Source organism: Cervus elaphus, chromosome 18 (genome assembly GCF_910594005.1).
Source record: "Cervus elaphus chromosome 18, mCerEla1.1, whole genome shotgun sequence".
Lineage (NCBI taxonomy): Eukaryota > Metazoa > Chordata > Mammalia > Artiodactyla > Cervidae > Cervus > Cervus elaphus.
Window position 1 is genome coordinate 79,710,259 of NC_057832.1, and position 20,552 is coordinate 79,730,810.

A 20,552-nucleotide genomic window follows, 5' to 3' on the forward strand; every position below is an offset into this window, starting at 1 on the left:
CTCTAGGGCTCATCATGGATAAACTCTTGGAATGTTTGATTTGTTTTGCATGAGGTCACCTGGTAAGAGCTTCTTAGCTTATCTCAGTTGCTCACAAGAGTACAGGTAAAACTGCTGAATGTTCTTCAGAACTTGTGTAGCTGTGTAGTGCTTTAACAGTATTTCCTGTAACAAGGCTTTGAAAACTCCTAAGTGAACAACCACCAAATATCCAATATTGTATTAAAGCTATGAGTTTAGGACCCAAGGAATACTTGGTGTTTAGTGACATTTTCTAGCAAATCACTTATTTTTTAAAAATTATGTATCATGCAACAAATATGATACTGTAGACAGCCCTTGAGAAATCTTGCCTTTGAGATAATTATTACATTTAATAAGTCATCATAATGGAGTCATCATTATGAAGAAGAAGTATTAAGGATGCTCTCAGATTTTTCAGACTTTCAGATTTGGTTACATGACCCATATAAGCTAAATGGAACCAAGTTTGTGAAGCTGACCACTTCTCACATTCTCATATACCTTATTGTCCAGACACTATGTTTTGTTTTATTTTCCCTAAAATAAATCTTAACACATAACATATCAGGAATTATGTCAACAGTATTTTTTTAAATACTCCCCATGTTTATTAAATAATTGCAATTGTATCTGATATAACAATATCATTTGTGTGACTTATAAGAGGAGCAGTATGACCACAGACAAACATATCTTTAAAATTATTTTTTAGGTTAAGAGTTACTATCAGGTCCAGTATTTCAACATTCCCTTTAGTATTTGATCATCCCAAAGGATGATGAAACATGAGTTCGTTAAAGAAACCGTGCACCACAAATGCATACTATGCTATAAAACGTCCTTGTTTATTGTATTGTTTTTCCACTCAAAGCTTTTGCATCTTCCTCACTGTTGTACATGATGTAAAAACAAAAGGTTTTTGGCTTAGACTTTGTATTATATATTGTGTTTTTACAGGAGGGAGCCCCAAGCACCTGAGCCTGGGCACTCCCTCGCCCAGACAGTCCCATCCCAAGGCATAAGCTCAGGGGGCTCTGACAGCCCCCAGACAGGGAGTCTGGATCACAGGTCAGTCTCCACCTGCCCCTTTATTCTGGGCTGCCACTTAATCTCCCTCCAAGTCCCTTCCTTGGCTGAGAGCAGAGTCACTTGATCTCTGACTGACCCCCAACGTCTGCTCGGAGGTGCTCCTGGTCCAGCCAGCACCGGCTAATTTTCCTCTGCCTTTCCATTCTGGAGAACACAAAGGGCTCTCCTATCCTGTTGAACGCTATTTTTTTTTTTTTTTTTTGCATGTTGCGCTACAAGCCAAGTCAAGCCACGTAGGCAGATGCATCGCAATTTGATGAAATCTCATCACTCTAGCCAGCACGACCTAGAGATTATTAGGAGGCCCACTGTGAAGACAGTTTCACAGGCACATCCCCAGAGGGAACCTCGATTGAGAGCTCTCTTCAGTGACCTAGCGTGAAGTGATCACAGCTTTCTGAGATGCTCCCTGACACGGAGAGAAAGGCCTGCCTCTGTGCAAGTCAGGCCACATGGCTGTAGGTTTCCTGGGACAGCCTCGGCTGCTCCTTGGAGCTTCTAAGATTGACAGTGAAGGGAACACATGTCTCCTCCTGGAAGTGGCCGGCTGCCTGTGGGTGACAGTTTGCTGTGCGGCTATGTTTCACCTGGTAACAGCTGCATGGGCTTTTTCTATAGTTTTCCCCAGGCCAGAGCATTCACTAGCCTTTATGTGTGGCTGCACTTGCTTTTTGACTTTTTTCTTTTTGTTCAGAGTCTTAGTGGAAATCTTTATGCAAGTTTTAATTGGCTATCTCTGTCAAAAGCACAAGTTGGCAATGATTGTGGCTAAAGGCAAAAAGAAGTGTGAGTTGTGCCCAAGTCGGACACTATCTTAGCAAAAATGGTCTTGTGAGCATGAAAAGCAAGCAAACCCTTCCCTTAGGAGGGAACTGGTGATGTTATTTTGTAGTGTACATTGGTTATAACTAAAAAGGAAAGGGAAACTTGAGGGAAAGCACTATGGAAATATAATCTAATATTGTTTATATAACTGTGGAAATGTATCTTGATTTAAATGTATCTACAAAAAAAAAAAACTGAATACGGAGGCAAGAAGCAAACTTTAACCACAAAAAAAGCAGTATATTTTATAATTTCTCCTGGTTTGTTTTGAAATAACTTTAAACATTTTACTGAGTTTAAATCTTCATTGTCTATGGTATCTCTGGAAGTTACCTTTTAAATGAGACATCTCAGTGTAAAATTTCCAAATTCTTCTGTGGCTTAATTTGTTGCATCTTTATGTATTTGACAAGGGCATATTCTAAGAGGATGTGTCTTTGCTTGGCTCCCAGGGTAAAAATCAAAAGAAACTCTGGAAAAAAATATAAAAACTCTTGTACTCATAATTTTACTGCCTTTAACATCTTCCTTTGTGCAATATTCTGATGGAGACTTTGTCAGATCCACCAGGAAAATGTTAGCTAAGGTCATTATTATCCTCTGGCAGTCACTCACCCAGTGATCAGTTACTCAGGAGGCGACTTCTGAGACATTTCCTACTGGAAACGTGAATATGAAGTGCACAGAGGGGAGGAAGGATGGAATGGTAGCTGCACCTAAGTTGCCAAACCCAGCTCAAGATCATGGAGGCCTACTGGGACCATACTGTGTGCTGGGGCTCCAGGATCAGAAGAGTGGGACCCTTTCTGCTCATTATAGAGCCAGCTGGATCACCTTTCTCCTAAACTCCAGCTTGAGATCTGCTCTCAGGAATGAGACAGAAGCCATGTAAAATCTTTCCTTTCATACGGGAAAGAGAGCTTGGCTTCTTTTAATTCTTCTTGGGATGTTATATTCTGAAACACCAGGTTGGAATTGCAGCCATCTGAATATTTTCAAAAAGGCCCGTTATCATTTGAAAGCCAAGGAGAAAAATGAGTGGTGGCCTGGAAAAAGCCTTTGGAGGTGGGTGAAGGGGGCTGCTGACATTACTCTGAAAGAGAGTTTCTGATTCACTTTGGGAAACCACTGGAAAGGCTTTCCCTGAAAGGTTGAATATATGCTAGAATGCCTTGAGCCTTCTTGTAGCCGAGTTAATTGTCATGGTGTTGTACAGACTGCCTCATAATCACCCAGCATCCATCCTGGTTTATTTGCCATAGTCACTTGCATTTAGAGGGTGAAGAACATCCTTGCTAAGCTTGTGCTGTGTATTTTCAGATTTTCTATCTTGTTCTGCTTTCTTTGTTCCTTCCATTGCTTTCTGCAGGTATTTAAACCCATGGTTCAAAAGAGACTATAATGTAGCTAAGTGGGTAGAAGATGTGAATAAAAACACTGAAGGACCATACTTTAGGTATTTTATAAATTAATTTTATATCCTTTTCAAACTCTCCCAGCACATACAAATACTGTTGTGTGACTGGTTTTCTATCTTGTATCTCCCAATACAAGTTCCCATAGGTGGAAAAGGTTCTTGTTTATTTGCTGCCTTTTGACCTCTGTTTTTGGCTTCATGAGCAAGTCTAGTTCTTTTTCTGAATGTTTCAAATGAACATATTTGAAAGGGTTGCCATTTAGTGCATGTCCCTATCACCATCTTGAGCTTTTTAGTAGCTTTCTCTTCATGTTATGCTATGTAGTGTTCTATGGGCATGAAGCATACTTTCCACTAATAAAGAAGCACTATTAACCTGAACAATTTAATTTCTAGAACCTAGCAGTTTCACAATGCATTTTTCCTACTTAACTGCCTTAAGAGTGCATAGTACATACAAAAACTCAAGGAAAAACATGAAAAGTAATGAAATGAAATGTAGTGGAATTTTACTTTCAGTAAAAACAATTATTTGATGGAACTTGAAAATTGTCGAGATACTGTTGACCACAAGAGAGAGTATGGAATGAGATGAGGCTTTGTTTGTTCAGTACAGCCATTTGCTACTAGAGAAGAGCTGTGCTGAGAAGGGTTTTAAAGATTCTCAAAAAAAGCCTCTAAGGAAATTTTTATTCCAGTAAGAATATTGTTGTCTAACCCTTCAGGTAGAACCAGGAAAAAGGTCAGAAACACGATCTTGATTCACAGAAAAGCAGACAGAGTATTCCTTTATATTGGAAACTAGCAAATTTACTCAATTCACTGCAGCTCAGTTAACGTTAGAGGTCAGCGAGAATTTCCAAGAGCTCCTAATGGCATTTTTTCTCTTTACAATATCAAACTGATTTCCTGGATGTAAACATATGCTTTAAATCTGACAACTTGGTGGACAACTAATGTAGAGAAGCAATATAGACTCAATTACTATCTCTTCAGAGCATAACTTCAGCAGTTAGCTTTCAGATTCCTTATTGCCGTGACTTGGGTCAGCATTGATCAGATATCAAAATATGTGTGTTTTCAACTCTCAGCACCCATAAAAGGTGGACTTTCTCTTCCAGTGTACCATTTAGTTTAGACACGTATAGTTTGAGAAAATGATTAGACCAACCTGCATTTTAATTTGATCCATACATTTGCATATAACTCAAGGAAAGCATAACCCTGCTTGCTCACAAAAATATCTCCTGCTTTTATACCCCATCTTCCCCCTTCTTCCCTGCCCCTCTGCTACTACCACTTTTGCACTGAACTTCATACACATACACTCACATTCAAACATCCCACCTCACCTGTAGCTCCCCAGATGGCCAGCGTCAGGAAGACAGGTAAGATGCTTTTGAATGTTATTTGGAATCTTGGCTCACCTGCGGTCCTATTTCTCCTTTCTATTTTCCTCAGGCTTGTGGGCAGATTATAATTTGTATTAGCCATGGAACCAAAACACAGTAACACAGTGACTTTGGTCCCATATGGGGTAGGGCTTACATTACCTAAATGGACTTAGCATTTTTGTAACAGTGATTTGTGAAATGGTACTCCGGAAGAGTTGATTCACCTCCCCTGGGTGAGCTGAGTAGTTTATGTGGCTCCCAGAGCAGAGTTCACATTTCTTAAAATCAGCACCCAGGTCTGCCCAGAAGCTGCATGAATAAATGCAATTTGGATGGGGGAATGCTTCAGCTTCCCCCGTTGCACGTGCAAAGCTGCAAGGGCAATGGTAGAGGGTTCCTTTATCTCCTCTCGTGGTGAGACGTTGGTCCCTACAGTGGATAGTCATATGAAGAATTCCTTATTAAATACATATGTGTGTTTAAAAGCTAGATAAAATTTAGTGGAGGGTTATAAGTTAACTGTCACTTGGGGGTTAATAAGGGTTATGCCTGTAAGACCTGAAAGTCAACACAGAATTTTTGTGGAGGTGATAAATAATTGAGATGGTCCAGGGCTTAGAACACGTGATACTAATACAACAGAGTGAATTTCATCCACTGTCCATCCACACCAAGCCTCACATAGGAGACCCAAAGGCTTATGCTTTGCCAACCCTATGCTTAAGCTCAGGTCTGCTTCGTCTGCCGCCAGGTCATTCAGGGTTACCTGCCAAAACCACCAATGAGGGCAAAGGTCACTTTATTAATCACCCATGTGGTGTGGGGTTTGTGGCATCCTTATCAAAATGCAATGGGGACTCTGACTACAGCAAACTTGTCCAAAAGACAGTCCAGCATTGAAAAAAGAAAAATGGTATCTATGTCACTCTAAAGAGCAAAGCCAATGCAGGAAGATTTTGAGTGATCAGACTGCCTTGCTTGGGCTTCCTTACCCAGTTCTTATATGACAGTATTTGTTCAAATTGTTGTCAGTATATATTCAGATCATCACAAAGGAGCAGGTGAGGTCACAGTGAGCGCATTATCTTTTCACAGCTAGATCCTGGGAGCAGTTCTGCTGGTGACAGTGCTTTACCAGCTCTTGGAAGGTTTCCTAGTATTGTGTATTACTCACTTGATTACTCACTTCACCCGTGGTTTGTTAGTTCTTTTCCATGATCTTGTGGAAATGTAATAACTCTGGAGAGAAACTAGTGATAATAACTGTCATGTATTGGGTGCCTGCATTGTTCCTTTATTTCTCGCAACATCATGAGATGTAGGCATTCTTATTTCCTTTCTGTGTATGGAGAACATCGAGGCAGAAGAGTAACTCGAGGTAACATAGCTAGTAAGTGTCAGAACCCAAATTACAAGCCTGGCTCTGACTCCGACATCTGTTCCTTTTCCATCAGACTACTATAACATTTGCATATGAACACAGCCAAGTGAATTAAGAGGTGGGCATGTGTCTCACGTGTGTGTGACTGGTTTTTGCCTGTTCTGAGGGACAGAAGTGAACCAAGATTGGCCTTGTCTGTGGACAGAGGGCAAACCCAGAAGGTCTGATGTAGCCCCCAAATACTCCACAATCCATCTGCACATGGACATACCTTCACTGTGTAATTCTTAATGGCACCTGTTATGATTATGGGTTATTATGATTTTTAAAAATGCCGTAATGATAATGGTTAGCATTTGTCCGGAGTTTACTTTGTAAAGTGAATGAGCTGGGTCAGTGCTTGGTTTTCCGTGAAAGCCAGATTGGAACCACCAGGCAAGTAGCCAGGTTCAGAAAAGTGCCCAGAGGCGGTTTTGAAGAAACATCTTTCTTAGATATTTGTGAAAATTGTAAAGTTTGTTTTCATTTTCCCTAAACTAATCTACCTTACCTTGTTCTCTGCTCTTATTCTGACTCCTGCTCTGGTGCTCTGCATCCCCCAAGATAGTCCCCTGATGCTGTCACGCACCCCTCGATCCTAGACCTGAGCCCCTCACCTCTGCTAAACTGGGCTGCTTGGTTTCTCTGCCTGTTAGGGTCCAAGTGTCAGTTAAACTGGTGTGTTAATGAGAGGAGTAGTAAATGTGCAATTTCTTTGAGGTTCTGGAGGATACCTCTTTGTTTTTAACTCATTGTTGGCTTTGGCCAGGGAGATATTTGAGGGGGAAGCTGGACTTCCAGCATCCTCATTGGAATGGCCCTGTGTGTATACAAAGCTGGTCACTTGGAACCATGACCAAGTGAATGGCTGGCATGACTTTGAAGCTAGAAGCCAATACCCCATGCTATGGACACACATGCACACAGCAACATGTTAAAAAGATGACTGAGTTTGTATGATCCCCTAAAGTAAACGAGATTTAGTTGTTTGTGTCCCTGACTCTTTTTTCTGAACTTGGATGTCTTATCAGTAGTGATTAGGCTAAAAATCTGAACCCAGTTTAATATCCCTAATTTTAGAAGGATGTATTTAAATATTTAATACAAACGTATACGCTCATTTTGAACATACTGAATTTGTTTCCTAAATATCACAGTCCTATTTGAAATGATTTCCTAAAATTGAAAAAAAAACCCACAAATATTAATTTCTGAGTTAGAAAAAGATGCAGTAGTACATTGCTTTAATAATACTTTAGAGGATTTGAAGTATTTATATATTCTTAGTTCCACCCATCTTCTCTTCAGTGGAGGGCTTTAATACAAGAGACATCAAAGAGTTGCAGTATCCTGACAGTTCACATGAAGGACCATTTGGTCCCGGACATTTTCCAAAAATAGAGGAAACAGTAGGAATTACAGATTAAAAGTAAACTGAGTCATTCTTGATTCTTAAAATTAAATCAAATCTCAGGATTTGTGGGAAAAATTATTTTCAAACCTTAACTTGAATTCAGTGTCCATAAAATAGAAACTGACTCGAAAACTACAGCAAAACCAGAGCAAAGAATAATCTGTGGATAGGAATGAAAATTTAGAATCAGGGAGGAGAAGATATCTTTATTTGGTGCAAGCAGTACAGTCAAGCAGAGAAGGCAATGGCACCCCACTCCAGTACTTGTGCCTGGAAAATCCCATGGATGGAGGAGCCTGGTAGGCTACAGTCCCTGGGGTCACTAAGTCAGACACGACTGAGCGACTTCACTTTCACTTTTCACTTTCATGCGTTGGAGAAGGAAATGGCAACCCACTCCAGTGTTCTTGCCTGGAGAATCCCAGGGACGGGGGAGCCTGGTGGGCTGCCGTCTATGGGGTCGCACAGAGTCGGACACGACTGAAGCGACTTAGCAGCAGCAGCGACAGTACAGTCAGGTGATTTCCCTCTACCCGAGGTTACCCCACCACCGACACTCACAGGCTGAATCAGCCACTCACAGCAGGTGAGATGCACCCACTGGAACGAGTCCCAGGTGCTCCAGCACGGAGGTGTACCCACTTCAGTGATGTGGGCCATTACCACCTTGCACCAGGAATTGAGGAGTCATGAATATGTAGTGGTAACATTCGTGAAATGGGTAGCTACGGCTAAATGATCATGCCTATTTTTCGTTGACACAGTGTAAGTTCTTCATTTTCAGCTGGGTTTTTTTTTTCACTTTAAAGACAAGATAGCAGATATGGGCTTTTCCAGTGTGCTTTGCTTAGTCACAGATATTACCACTGTACATGCTGAATAAAACAAGAGCAGTATAATACACCAAGAGGTCATGCAAATTTTTCATGGGGAATATCTCCGTGATGAGAACACATGTTAACCAAATAAGAAGAGTTTTTGTTGTTGTGTTTCAAAAATTCCAGTCATTAAAGTGTTGCCACCTTATCGACATGACAAGTATACCCTACATGAGTTATCAAGATCTATGTCCATGGCTTAGAATCCTCCCCTATACAACTATGATGATTGTAGGGACTAATCAGACCATTTTTGTATGTTCTCATCAGACTCTTTGTTTGGCTGGAACTTTGCACTCCTTACTGCTTGCATGTTTACTAATTTGTTATTAAAACCCTCGTATTTGCCTTTGTTCTGTCACAACTAACACACGGGCCTCTGAATGCATGAGTTTTGTATAAACTGGTGTGTGACTTAGTAACTAATAAATGTATCAATTGCATCATATTTTAAGATCTTAAAAACACAATTGGAATTACTGTACTAAATTTTTTTACATTAAGTCATAAAATAAGACAGACTGTTAATATGCTGTACACTTAATTTACCATTATGAGCTCTTAGAATATTTTTAATCTCTTCTTCATTTTAACTTTTTAAAATTCTGTTAAAAAAAAAAAACCCTCATTATTGACTTTCTAGCTGAAAGGTATGATTCTGTGTGTGAACATTTAAATAATCCATTGCAGTTGTGAAATTAGGAAGATAAACTCTAGCTAGCATTCCAGTGTTGTGAATGACAGAGTAGATCCCAGTAGTTAAATCTTTGCAGTAGTGCCTATGAAAGTAGAAATTAGAGGGTTCTTTCTGAACCCACTTTTCAGAATTTGAAAAGATTTTAGGCAATTACATAATATGTATCTCATGTGTTCTCAACGTCTCAGGACTTTATCTCCTGCCAAGTCTCCTTCTTCGTCAACTGGGTCTATTGCTTCCAGCAGAAAATACCCTTATCCAATGCCTCCCCTTCCTGATGAGGACAAGAAAGTGAACCGACCAAGTGCCAGGGTATGTGAGAGCTTCTGCCATCCACATATTGACACCCTCAGTCATTATCATTTATTTGTGAGTTGATATTTTAAAAGAGAGAGCCATTTTTTGCTTTTCTGTTTGTAAGAACATGAAAAAAATTGAGTTTGAAAAAATAGTTCTTGGGGCTTTTGGGCCCAAATTTGTTTCATTACTGATGAATTTAGAAGTATTGGGCATGTATGAATCATTCACTTCTTTTTATTTGTGTCTTTTGTTATTCATCAAAGTTAATATATTACACTCTGGAATAGATAAAACAGAGACTGTATTTTGTTTTATCAGTTTTTTCATATACCTGGAAATTTCTAGAGATTAAGTAAACCAACCTTATTTCAATGCACAGTTTGCTTACTTAGACTTCTCACTGGCAAATAACACCCAACAAGATTTAAGGACTAGGAACCCATAACAGGAAATCAGATCAGTGTCTTGGGAATGGGGGTGGAATTTAGATGCAAGGAAAGGAGCCTTGAAAATCTGTAAGATTAATAGTATAACAAAGAATATAGTGAAATTTAGCAAACTTTTATTTAAAAAATTAAAAACATATTTGGAGTTTACTATTTTTATAAAAATATAATTCACCAGAAGTTTCATATAAACACCAAGTCCTCTTAGTCTCACAACATTCCCAAGAACACTTCCATTGTGCAAAATGTGAGATATAGTTGAGTCTAGAGAGGCAGACAAGCCCTCAGAGACTAATGTGAAAGAAATAACTAAAGAATAATTACCTTTATTGACATGCAGGCTCTGTTGTGGTTAGTTATGTTGTAACTTTGATCTCAGAAATAATTTTGAGATTAAATAAAATTAAAATGAAGCTTTAAAAGCCTGGACAGATTTATCTGCTAGTGGGTCCCAGGTTCTTAGGCTTTTTGGTTTTGAAAGATATTTCAGAGCCTCTTAGATTCTGAACTTAAATCATAGGGTTCAAGTTAAACATGGATCATTTGAATTTTAACTTGATCAACTCAGAATCAGTAAGAAAACATATCTTGTTAAGTGATTAGATCACTATAATCAAAAAGACTTTAAAAACCATAAGTGGTGTTTTACTAACCATACAAAAAATTACCTACATATGTTAAGATGGGAAATGGTAAAAGATGGAAAGAAAAAAGATATCTCAGATTCTCATCACTCAGCTTTCTGTCCCTTAAAAAAAAAAAAAAAAGAGTTGTGAGTAGGCATCTAGTCGTTGGTGACATAAATATATGGTAATGAAACCTTAGGTGATATTATTCCTTCCCTCCTCAGGGAGTTGTTGAAGTAGAACACTCCACATTTTCTCCGTGGTAAACTGTCTACGTTGTTGTTTCTTTTATCTAGTTGGGGACATTCACTCACCTGTTGTCATGCTAGGGTGTGGGTTTTTGCATATGAGAGCCCATGGAAATGACATCCCCCTTCACAAGAAATGGCTGGCCCATGGCCTTATCTCTAGGCTGAATGGGGTGGCTGTGAAGATTGTAGCCTTGGGGACATTGTGTGAAAGGTCTGCTTGGTTCCATCCATTGTGGAATGGCCACATGATCATGTAGCAGATTCCTACAGTATAGGCAACTCCTGTCTCTGGAATGTTTTCGTGGGCTGTGGACAATGTAAAAAGCAGATCTGCCTGTCAGCAACCACTTCGTTACAGCCATCCAGATACAGTCAAGGTCATGCCCATTCCTAAAAGCGATGGCTTAGCAATTCTTTGCTCCTCTTTCCTCACTGGATTAATCGTGGCCTTCAGGTTTCCCCAGTGTCTTTCCTTTGCTCTTCTCTGCTTTATGTGAGCTGTAACTTAATGGTTAATCTTTTTAACCATTTGTGAAGAAACTGGGCTCACTGAAGCCGAAGTCTGAACTCTTTTCTACTTTGCACCATTATCTGGGCATCGATCGAGATCTTCTCTCCCTCAGATGCCCTGCAGACCTCCTGGTTAACCATTCATTATAACTTGTCTCCATCAACAGGTGTCATCCATAGCAGAGAGCCTCACAGTTGGGAGATTTGGTGTCTTTTTTTTTTTAATGGAAAGGACATATAAAGCAGACCTCAAACAGATAACAGAATATTTCCATGAAGAGCCAAGAGAACATATGAAAAAAATCTGTAGAGAAACTCCCACTTAGCCCCTTAGCTGTTTCTCTTCCTCCCCGACTCAGAAACCCATTAGGTATCCTACTATGATATGCCCCAGATCTCCTGTAAAAATGGAATTTGCATGGAAGTTGGATTCAGCCTATATCACTCTGGTCTTAGCTTTCTTTATTCACGTCCATAATAATTATGCCCAGATCATATTGCCTGGAAACATATTTTATCAGCTTGATTTCTTTTTTCTTTTTTTAAAATTGGTCTTCCTTCTCTAGTGAACTGAATGGCACTTCCCTTTGATCATGCCAAGCTTGTTTTCAGTCCATTAAGGCAATTACCGAACATTTTAGAAATTAGATATGAATAGGGCTGCTGTAAAGAAATGGTGGCAGAGGCCAGGAGAGGAGAGAGATGAGGGAATTAGGGAACTGACATCCTGCCCTGGATGCCTTGTTCTACTCTGATGTGTCAGCTCCTGAGAGCGGCTATTGTTTAGGGGATAGCAATGGATTTGGAGCGTGTGTAGCTGACCACAGGCCTAGGGCAATGATTTTTAAGAGGGCAGTGGTGGTACTAATGGGCTCACACTTTCCTAAGGCCAATAGTTCTCAGCTTTGACTGTACAGAATTGTCTGAAAGACTTTTAAAAATATGCTGATGCCTGAGTTTCACCCAGAGCGATTTTGATTTAGTTGATCCGGTGTGCTGTCTATGCTATGGAATTTTCAGAACGTCCCCAGATCAATGAAATGTACAGCAGGGTTGAGAACTACTGTTCTAGATGATTGTATCAAGGGATCTTGGGGAAAACAAGCGTACATGTAGTTTTAAAAAATAATATTTTGAATTATTCCTTTTGAGATACTGTATTTAATTTGTTCACAGTTTCAAGTAATCTTAGATGAGGCTGTGAGGGGTTTTTTTTTGGTATTAAAAGGGGCCATTGTTAAAAAGGTTGAGACTCAGGCTTAGAGGAAAAAGAGAGCTAAAAATTGGATTGTTTATTTTATGTATCGATAAGACTCACATCCAAAATCACACCAGCACAGATGGAATCACTGAACCTTTTTCATCTTGTGGCTCAGAATGCATCTGTTTCTTGCTTTCACTATGTGAAGTTTTTCTTTTCTCTGTTATGCAGCTATGGGAGACATCCATTTAAGATCAGCTGTTTACATGTGATACATCGAAACTGTTTACTTCAACTTTTATACAAACCCAGCCTCACGGAATCACTGCAAATCTATCTGCTCTTCAGACAATTCAAAAACATCTCTGAGAAGCCACAGAGGAGAGGAAGCCAAGCTTCACATCTGGATACCATTTTCTTTTTGTCATTGGCTTAGGATTTAACTGAACCATGAAAAGGACTACTGAAATGTTACACTATAACATGGAACAACAAAGGTACTGGTATGTTAATGGATAATCCGCATGACAGATATATGTAAAAATATCACTAAAATTAACTCACATGACCCAAATGTAGCAAGTTACTAAGGGACAATAGTGGATTCAGAACTTGACATTCTGAAGCACATCCTCATTGTAGACAGTCAGTAATGCTATGTGCATGAAGCTTCTGTTTATTGTTTTCTACATTTAAGGAAACAACATCCCATAATAGAAACTAGCATGCAGGGCTAAGGCATATAGGATTTCTTCTGCAGGACTTTAAAGCTTGAGAGACCAATATCCCATATGCTAACTGTAAACATGTATTTTTCTTTTTTCTTTTTTTACTTTTCATATTTATATCAGCATACAAGGACAATTGTACATATGTAAACATTTTAAAATTAAAAAAAAAAAGCAGCTGTTACACACAAGTGTATTTTGCCAAATGCCTAAAAACAATCAGTCACAATCACGTCATTGTCATCCATCACCTGTTCTTTAAAGATTATAATCGGACGATGTTGTAAATATCGTAATCAGGGCTGTATGTGTGTCTCCCCTTAACTGATGTTTGTCTAAACCATGTGCTAGCCTTTTAAAGTGTACACAGTCTGGAGGTAGTTTTATTGAACAAGAAAACAAAATGTCCAACCAAACTTAGGGCCTCCACAGCTTGCTTCCTGCCTCCAGGCGCTCTGCTGCCTGTTGGCTGGCCCCTGGGGATCCTCCAGCCTGTCCATCTTCTTTCTGGGGGCTACAGTGCCTGCCTCAGCAGCTGTTCTTTTTCGGCACCAGAGCACCTCTGCTAGTCTCACCCCAGGGGGCCTGTGAGCCCCACAGCAGCGTGTCCTGCTGAGATCAAACAAGTGCGCCAAAGATACAGGAGACCACGGCTGCTGATGCTTCAGAAACTCCCACCTTGCCAATACTCCAACCCTTTGTGGCCTAAACTTTTGTTCTTTAAAAAGACTTTATAGCCACCCTTATCTGTGATGTGAATGACTTGTTTTAATGAAAACAACTTTTACACAGTTTATTAAGGATATTTATCATCAGTGGGATGTGAGTCCCAACAAGTCATTCTGCACTGATTTGTAAATAAGACATGGAAGGTTCTATGAGGTGGGCTGGGAAGCCTCAACAGGCCACAGAGGGTTCAAAGAAACCTAAAACCACAAAAGTGAGCGACTGTGAAGTTACCCAAACAGCTGGCACGGGGAAGAATCTGATGTCCTGAACTTTCTTTTTTTTTTTTTTTTTTAAATCCATAGAAAAGTGAGAAATCTGTGTTAAATCCCCCTCGTTAAAACCAAAGTTCCATAGCTATCATCATGCAGCTCTGTCATTTTTAAAGAAAACTTCTCTCCAGAGGCTAACCTAGTGAGCTCAGAAATGGATAGGATCAATCAAATGCTTCAATGGGAAGAGTACTTCTGAATTTCCTTATTTTCTCTCCTTTTTCTTGAGAGGGATGGAATCTGCAGACAAGATTTCAGAAATATCCTTTAAGTTTGATCTCTCCCAGTACTGTCTGAGAACAAAACCCATTTCATCTCTAAGTATAATCATCTTGGAGTCCCAAACCGAAGGGCCCCATTAGAAGGCAGCATTTTATACTTTATCTGTTTATGTCTTCTATAATGGCCTCTCCTCTGAAAGTCATTGAAAACATTTGAAAAGCAATTTAATTATCCCAAATGATACCGTTATAAGCAGCATTTTTCATGACAGGAAGGGATGTGATTGTCGAGACCACAATAAAATGATCCATCAGACTCAAGTTTGAGTGGGTGTTGGGTGATATTGCCACATGGCTCAAGCCAAGGACAGGAGGGCAGACAGATTTAAAGATGTAGCAAATAAAGTGGCTTTTGACCAAGATCACTTTAATGTGCACTGAATGTTTTCTGGTACTGAGTGTATAAAAGCTAATGTTAGAAGTTTTATTTTGACTATAAAAGAGTTTATAGATTTGAATGTAAGGTACCTCATGTAAATATGCTTCCTAGTTATGGTTACACATCCCTCATTTGAAAGAATCCACAAATGATTAGCCATGTAGTCAATGAATCCCCTTTACCTTTCTCTCTCTTCCCTCATCTTCTCAATTTATTTTTACATGAAGATTATTATTTCAAGTGAAAATCATTATTTGTGCCTTTGGGAGACATGGTTGCTCTAGAGGTATACAGTTTATAGTCATCTTCCTCGATAATAACCTTCATATGGAATTGAATGAAAAGTGTTTCATTTGCAGAGAGACAATGGTTTTATAGTACTTTTAATGCTTTATTCTAGATTCTACTCAATCTAGGAATGTATAAACATCCTTACAGCCATTTGCAGCATTCTTTGACACATATATAATTTCAGTGGTGAGTAGTGAGAATTCCCTACATGTGTACTCATGGTTGGCGTTCTAGATGTATTGAATCTAAATACCTATGACTGTTCATCCACTGAGACAAGGAGAATGGAGCCACGGCAGTAAACACAAGCACAGCATTCTTCTTCTTTTTTTTAGTATCTATTTTGGAGAGGAACTTTGAGGCCACATAGCAGTTTGCATCATGAAACTAATGTTTATAGCCCTCAGTCAACTATAGGGCCATTATGAAAAGCAGAGAAGAGCAACTTTTTGGCCTTTGTGTCCCATTGTATGCCTTTTCCCTCTCTTTCTAAAGGTTTGTGCATAGATAAGACTTCAGTTACAAAAACCACTACAATATTGTAAGGTAATTAGCCTCCAACTAATAAAAATAAATGAAAAAAAAAAAAAGACTTCAGATCGGACAACTCTGCAACCTGAGATGTTCCATCTATCCATAGTTATTCCAGTGTAATACGCTCTGATTTAAAGCAACACATACTTCTCCACTAAGAGTGTCAACAGAGGAGGTCTGGTATCACGGAGCCCTGAAGGAACTGACTAGTCAGATGAGCTGGCTCCGTGTCCAGCCACTCTTTCGGGAGGAAGTGGCGTACTCCTCTGGAGTCTCCCAGCTAGAAAGTGGGCGCAGGCCACAGGCAATCTGTGGAAAGGGATAAACTGCTCAAACATTGCAGCATCAGGAGGGCTCGGAATCTGTGGTTGCTGTATTTTTTTTTTAAGAAATACAGTGCTTTTCCTTTAAAAAAAAGTTGACTAATAAAGTAAATGTAAGGTTAAAATGCCAAAGCTATTTTTCAGCTTGATATATAGGTGCTTTATTAAGTGATACTACAGGTTCTCTCTCCTGCCCACTGCCCTGCCCCCTTGCTTTGAAAAGGCTTTCCAAACTGTGTTACTACATAAAGTCAATCTACCATAGATTTCTGAGCCTAAGATTGACAGGGTTTCTAAAAGAAGTTGCTGAAAAGATAAAATCAGGTATTGTGTGTACTTCCACAGAAAGACTATGTTTGAATTCCCAGTCTTAAATCTCTTTTTTCTGTTGATCCCCTTGAAGATTTGCATAATTTAATCCTGTCCATTGTCTCAGATCTCTTATGGCTCCTTTACCTTTTAAGATTTTCTCGTTTACTTTTTTTTTCATTTATTTTTATTAGTTGGAGGCTGATTACAGTATTGTAGTGGTTTTTGCCAGAGACTGCTTAAATTCATGTCCATTGAGTTGGTGATGCCATCTAACCATCTCATCCTCTGTTGTCCCCGTCTCCTCCTGCCTTCAATCTTTTCCAGTATCAGGGTCTTTTCCAATGAGTCAGTTCCAATATAAACATATATATTTAGTGCTTTAAATATTTCCTTGTGTTATTCAGCATGATAATAAATCCTTACCTAAAGAGAAGACTATTTTATTTCACTTTATGTTACTTAAATTTAAAGGAAAAGGAACTTACTGGAATTTACTGAGTAGCTTGCCGGGAATATGGCAAGAGAACCACTGAATAAAGGCAGTGAGAGAATGAAGGGAGTCAGGCTAGCCCCTCCACAGCCTACTAGGACGCCACCCCGGCAGCAAAAAAAAAAAAATTTTTTTTGGCTAAGCGGCATGTAGGACCTCATTTCCCCACTAGGGGGAACCTGTGCTCCTTTCACTGAAAGCGCTGAGTCTTAACCACTGGTCCCCAGGTAAGTCCCTGGGCAGCCTATTTTAAATACAAAGGTACTAGTTGGTAAATTGACAAGAATTTTACAGGAAACGTCTGACTCCCATTTGCAGCATACTTTTTAAAGCTCCTAAGTATCTATCATCCCGCCCCCATCTGTTTCCTTTAAAACTGATAAATGCGTAAGTGGAGTCAAAAATTTATTCTATTAGCTTAAAATATACAAAGCAAACATTTGTATGGAATAGGACTTAATTGGAGGCTCAACCTTTAAATTTTTTCTCCTCTGAGATATTTTCTGAATGGATAAGACTACTTGGATTTTGGAGGCAGCAACTTTCCTCCAGCATGAGACAGCTAAGAACTTGCGCGAACAGCTTCCTGTGTTTCTGAGATTGTGAGGTGCTGAGACTGTGCTCCCGAAAATTAGCTGACAGGCAGCAATTTATCCGGTTCTGTATGGTGGGGTGGGGAGTTGAGGGGGGTGGTCCGAAGCAGCAACACCTGCTGGGAACCTTTGGCGCATGCTCATAGCATATGCTCCCTGGGCAGGTGCTTTTAATTCCAGGAGGAATTTTCCAGCATGCCTGCAGAGGCAGAGCAAACAGAGTGGGATCTTAGAAATCGGGTGTTTCTGCTTATCAGCTTGTCAGAGTACCCCAAATGGAGCATCTTCTGGTTCAGATTTTATAAGGAGAAAACAGTCGGAAACGGAACAAAAAGCTGCCCAGTATTTTTGTCCTTTTTATCCACAATCTGACAAACCGTAAGCATTCTCACTGCGGGTTTGCGAGGTGCTTCCAGACTCTTTCTACTTCCAAAGTCACTCCCCGTTCAGTAGCTGTCAGATCTTTTCTCCTCACTAGGAACCTTCACTGTCATGGAGGTAAGTCCCTCTGCCTGGACTGGCACTCGCGGAACCATTGGGGGCGCAGAATCGGGAGAGAGGCACGTTTAGCCTTCCTTTGGCATCTGGGCATGGATTGTGCAACTTGGGACGTCACCAAGAAATTGGTTCTCAGGGTGTGTTTCAGGCTGGAGGGCAGGCAAGAAACAGCGAGCCTTGGGAGGTCATGGGGCAGTTAGCCCTGGGGAGGGGCAGTTAGCCCAGGGGAGGGGCAGTATGGAGAGCTGCTGGGAGAGCTCAGAAGGGCACAGGTTGGCCACCGGCGGTGTGTACTGTGTGATCAGGGCAGATCTGTGTGCTTTGTAGTTTTACTGAGCATTGGCTGTGTGGTCCTCACTGTCCGGTCATAATGGGCCAGTGACTGGTGTGGCATGTCCCTGTTGCATTTTTCATAGAACCTATATGGTATCTGGAGGTGCTTGGCTGGGGTTTGGCTTAAGGACATCATTTCATATTTTGGTATCCCTCAAATCAAAAGCAGAGAAAAAGTGTATTTTTTTTTTTTTTTACAAAAAGGCATACAATGAGACTACTGTTAAGATAATGTGCTTACAAAACCATCAATACACTTTTTGAAGAATTTATGAGTTTATGAAGAAAAGGGCATTTTCCTCTCAAGTTGAAAATACATATGCATATAATACCAATCAATATTTACTTTAGGGCTTAGCTTCTTATTTTATGAAGTTTCAGATGTGGATTTGTGTTTTGATGATCAAGCCCTTAAAAATGCAAATAGCCCCCAAATCTTTAAACACTGCGGTGCTAAGTTATACCAGACGACACACTACAGAAAGTGCTGATAGAAATTAGTACATTGATTCAGTGATAATACAAAAGTCCTTGCTAAATTATACACTTGTATCACTGCCTGATGAGAAATCCCACTTTTCTTTTTTAATCCAGCACAAAATCAAACTGTGATTCTATAGCCAGTCTTTTTAATGGGAAAAAATAACCCAACATCTTTGTCTTGTATGGAAGACAATTTTTTTTTAACACTAACTTCAAAAGTGCTTAGCAAACGTTAATTCAGAATAATAAGCATGTGCTCCTTTTTTAACTTGGTGGAAGAGACTTGCCCCTCCAATTTAGCATCACAAAAATACAACTTCCTTTAGAAACAGCTTTTTTACCTAAACATAGCAGTTATATGTTAGCCAGTGTAGGTCTGTGCTAGTGTTTTCCACATCTGTCATCTTCAAGGGGTAATGTCCCATCTACAGCTAGTGGAAGCCACTTTATGGGAAAGTGTTCATGGCAGCACAGTTTCACTTTCAGTAATCAGATAATTAGGTGTATATAGTTTGGCTTCACTTTAACATTCTGTTCTCTCTGCTACTCTGCACTTCGGGTTCTTAAGCTACTTTAAACGTTACTATTGGGTTTTGGCAAACAGCAACTGAAATATATGGCAACTGCTTTCCAGATCAAGTGTGATTTGTTTCATGGCTGTTCAAGTTATAAAGTTGTTTTACTGTAGGTAAATAAAACCTTGCTGTTTTTATAGGTCACTGTAACTTAAAATTCAAATTTATGGCACAATTTTATTAGTATTCACTTCTGAAGCTAATAAGGTACCACGGTTTTCTATGTTATTCTCATTGTAACATCAATAAAGTGACTTTCAATAAAAGATTTATGTTATTTTGATGATGACTCCCTGTAATGCCGTTTTTCTCCCAGTCACCGTTTCTCTTTCAGAAGCTTTGTTGGGAAACTGCTGGCAGTTCTTTCCTGTTTGAAGGTGTCCTAGAATAGGCCATCTGCATGGGGAGAAATAACCATGATCCCTTAGTGGAGTCTGAATGGTTACTTTGTTGGACAATTATCCCAGCTGGATGACAGATGGAGTCTTCTCTATTTATCCTCCTGCCTTATTTCAGGAACACTTTCTCCCTCACTCTAATAAAGATCCATTTACTGTATTCTATCCTAGAGCCCGGGCAAGTGATGCTTATTTAATGAGCTCACTTGTGTCAGACTGCATTCTGGATGGGTTCAGTTTAGGTGCAGGAATTCACTGCCTAAAAGATTCTTCCACCAGCCTGTTCATAGTCTCTTGGGCAGCCCTTTCACCCAGCAGTCTTTACCCTGGCACTTGCAGTTTCCTTGCCGTCAGCTCCTAGTCTGTGGAGGGAAAAAAGTAGTTATAAGTAGTCAAAGTGCTGTTTTGTTTTTTAAATTTGTTTTTAATTGGAGGATAATTGCTTTACAATGTTGTGTTGGTTTCTGCTGTCTAGCAACACGAATCAGCTATAAATATACGTATATTCCCTTCCTTTCGTCCCACCCCACAAAGTATGGTTTTAATGAGAGAAAACCAGAAGTCATTGACGAAGGGTTTGTATATTTATTATGAGACTAAAAAATGGTATGGTAACTATATATAGCCCCATTTCTTTTACTTAAATATTTTGTTGTTGTTCAGACATGTCTGATTCTTTGCGACCCTATGGTCTGCAGCACACCAGCCTTCCCTGTCCTTCACTATCTCCGGAGTTTGCACAAATTCATGTCCATAAATATTTTAGGCATGTAACAATCCATTAAGATAAACATTGAAACAGGAACACACTCAGCCAAGCAAAGTCTAGCTCAGAGATAGCAGA

General features: G+C 39.7%; 1 protein-coding gene across 13 annotated transcripts in view; it reads left to right on the forward strand.

The window, feature by feature from the left end:
• The window catches only part of ADAM22 (ADAM metallopeptidase domain 22), a 224,978-nt gene extending 205,385 nt beyond the window's left edge, over positions 1-19,593 (forward strand). For 4 of the 13 annotated variants that reach the window (XM_043872822.1, XM_043872823.1, XM_043872827.1 and 1 more), the window contains 4 exons: positions 982-1,092; positions 3,308-3,394; positions 9,347-9,470; positions 12,724-19,593. In XM_043872822.1, the coding sequence (XP_043728757.1) occupies positions 982-1,092; positions 3,308-3,394; positions 9,347-9,470; positions 12,724-12,744 (343 nt within the window). In that variant the 3' untranslated portion in view covers positions 12,745-19,593. The remainder of the gene's footprint in view (positions 1-981; positions 1,093-3,307; positions 3,395-9,346; positions 9,471-12,723) is intronic. The other 9 variants (XM_043872828.1, XM_043872832.1, XM_043872834.1 and 6 more) reach the window with 3 other exon arrangements.
• The last annotated feature ends 959 nt before the right edge of the window (positions 19,594-20,552 follow it).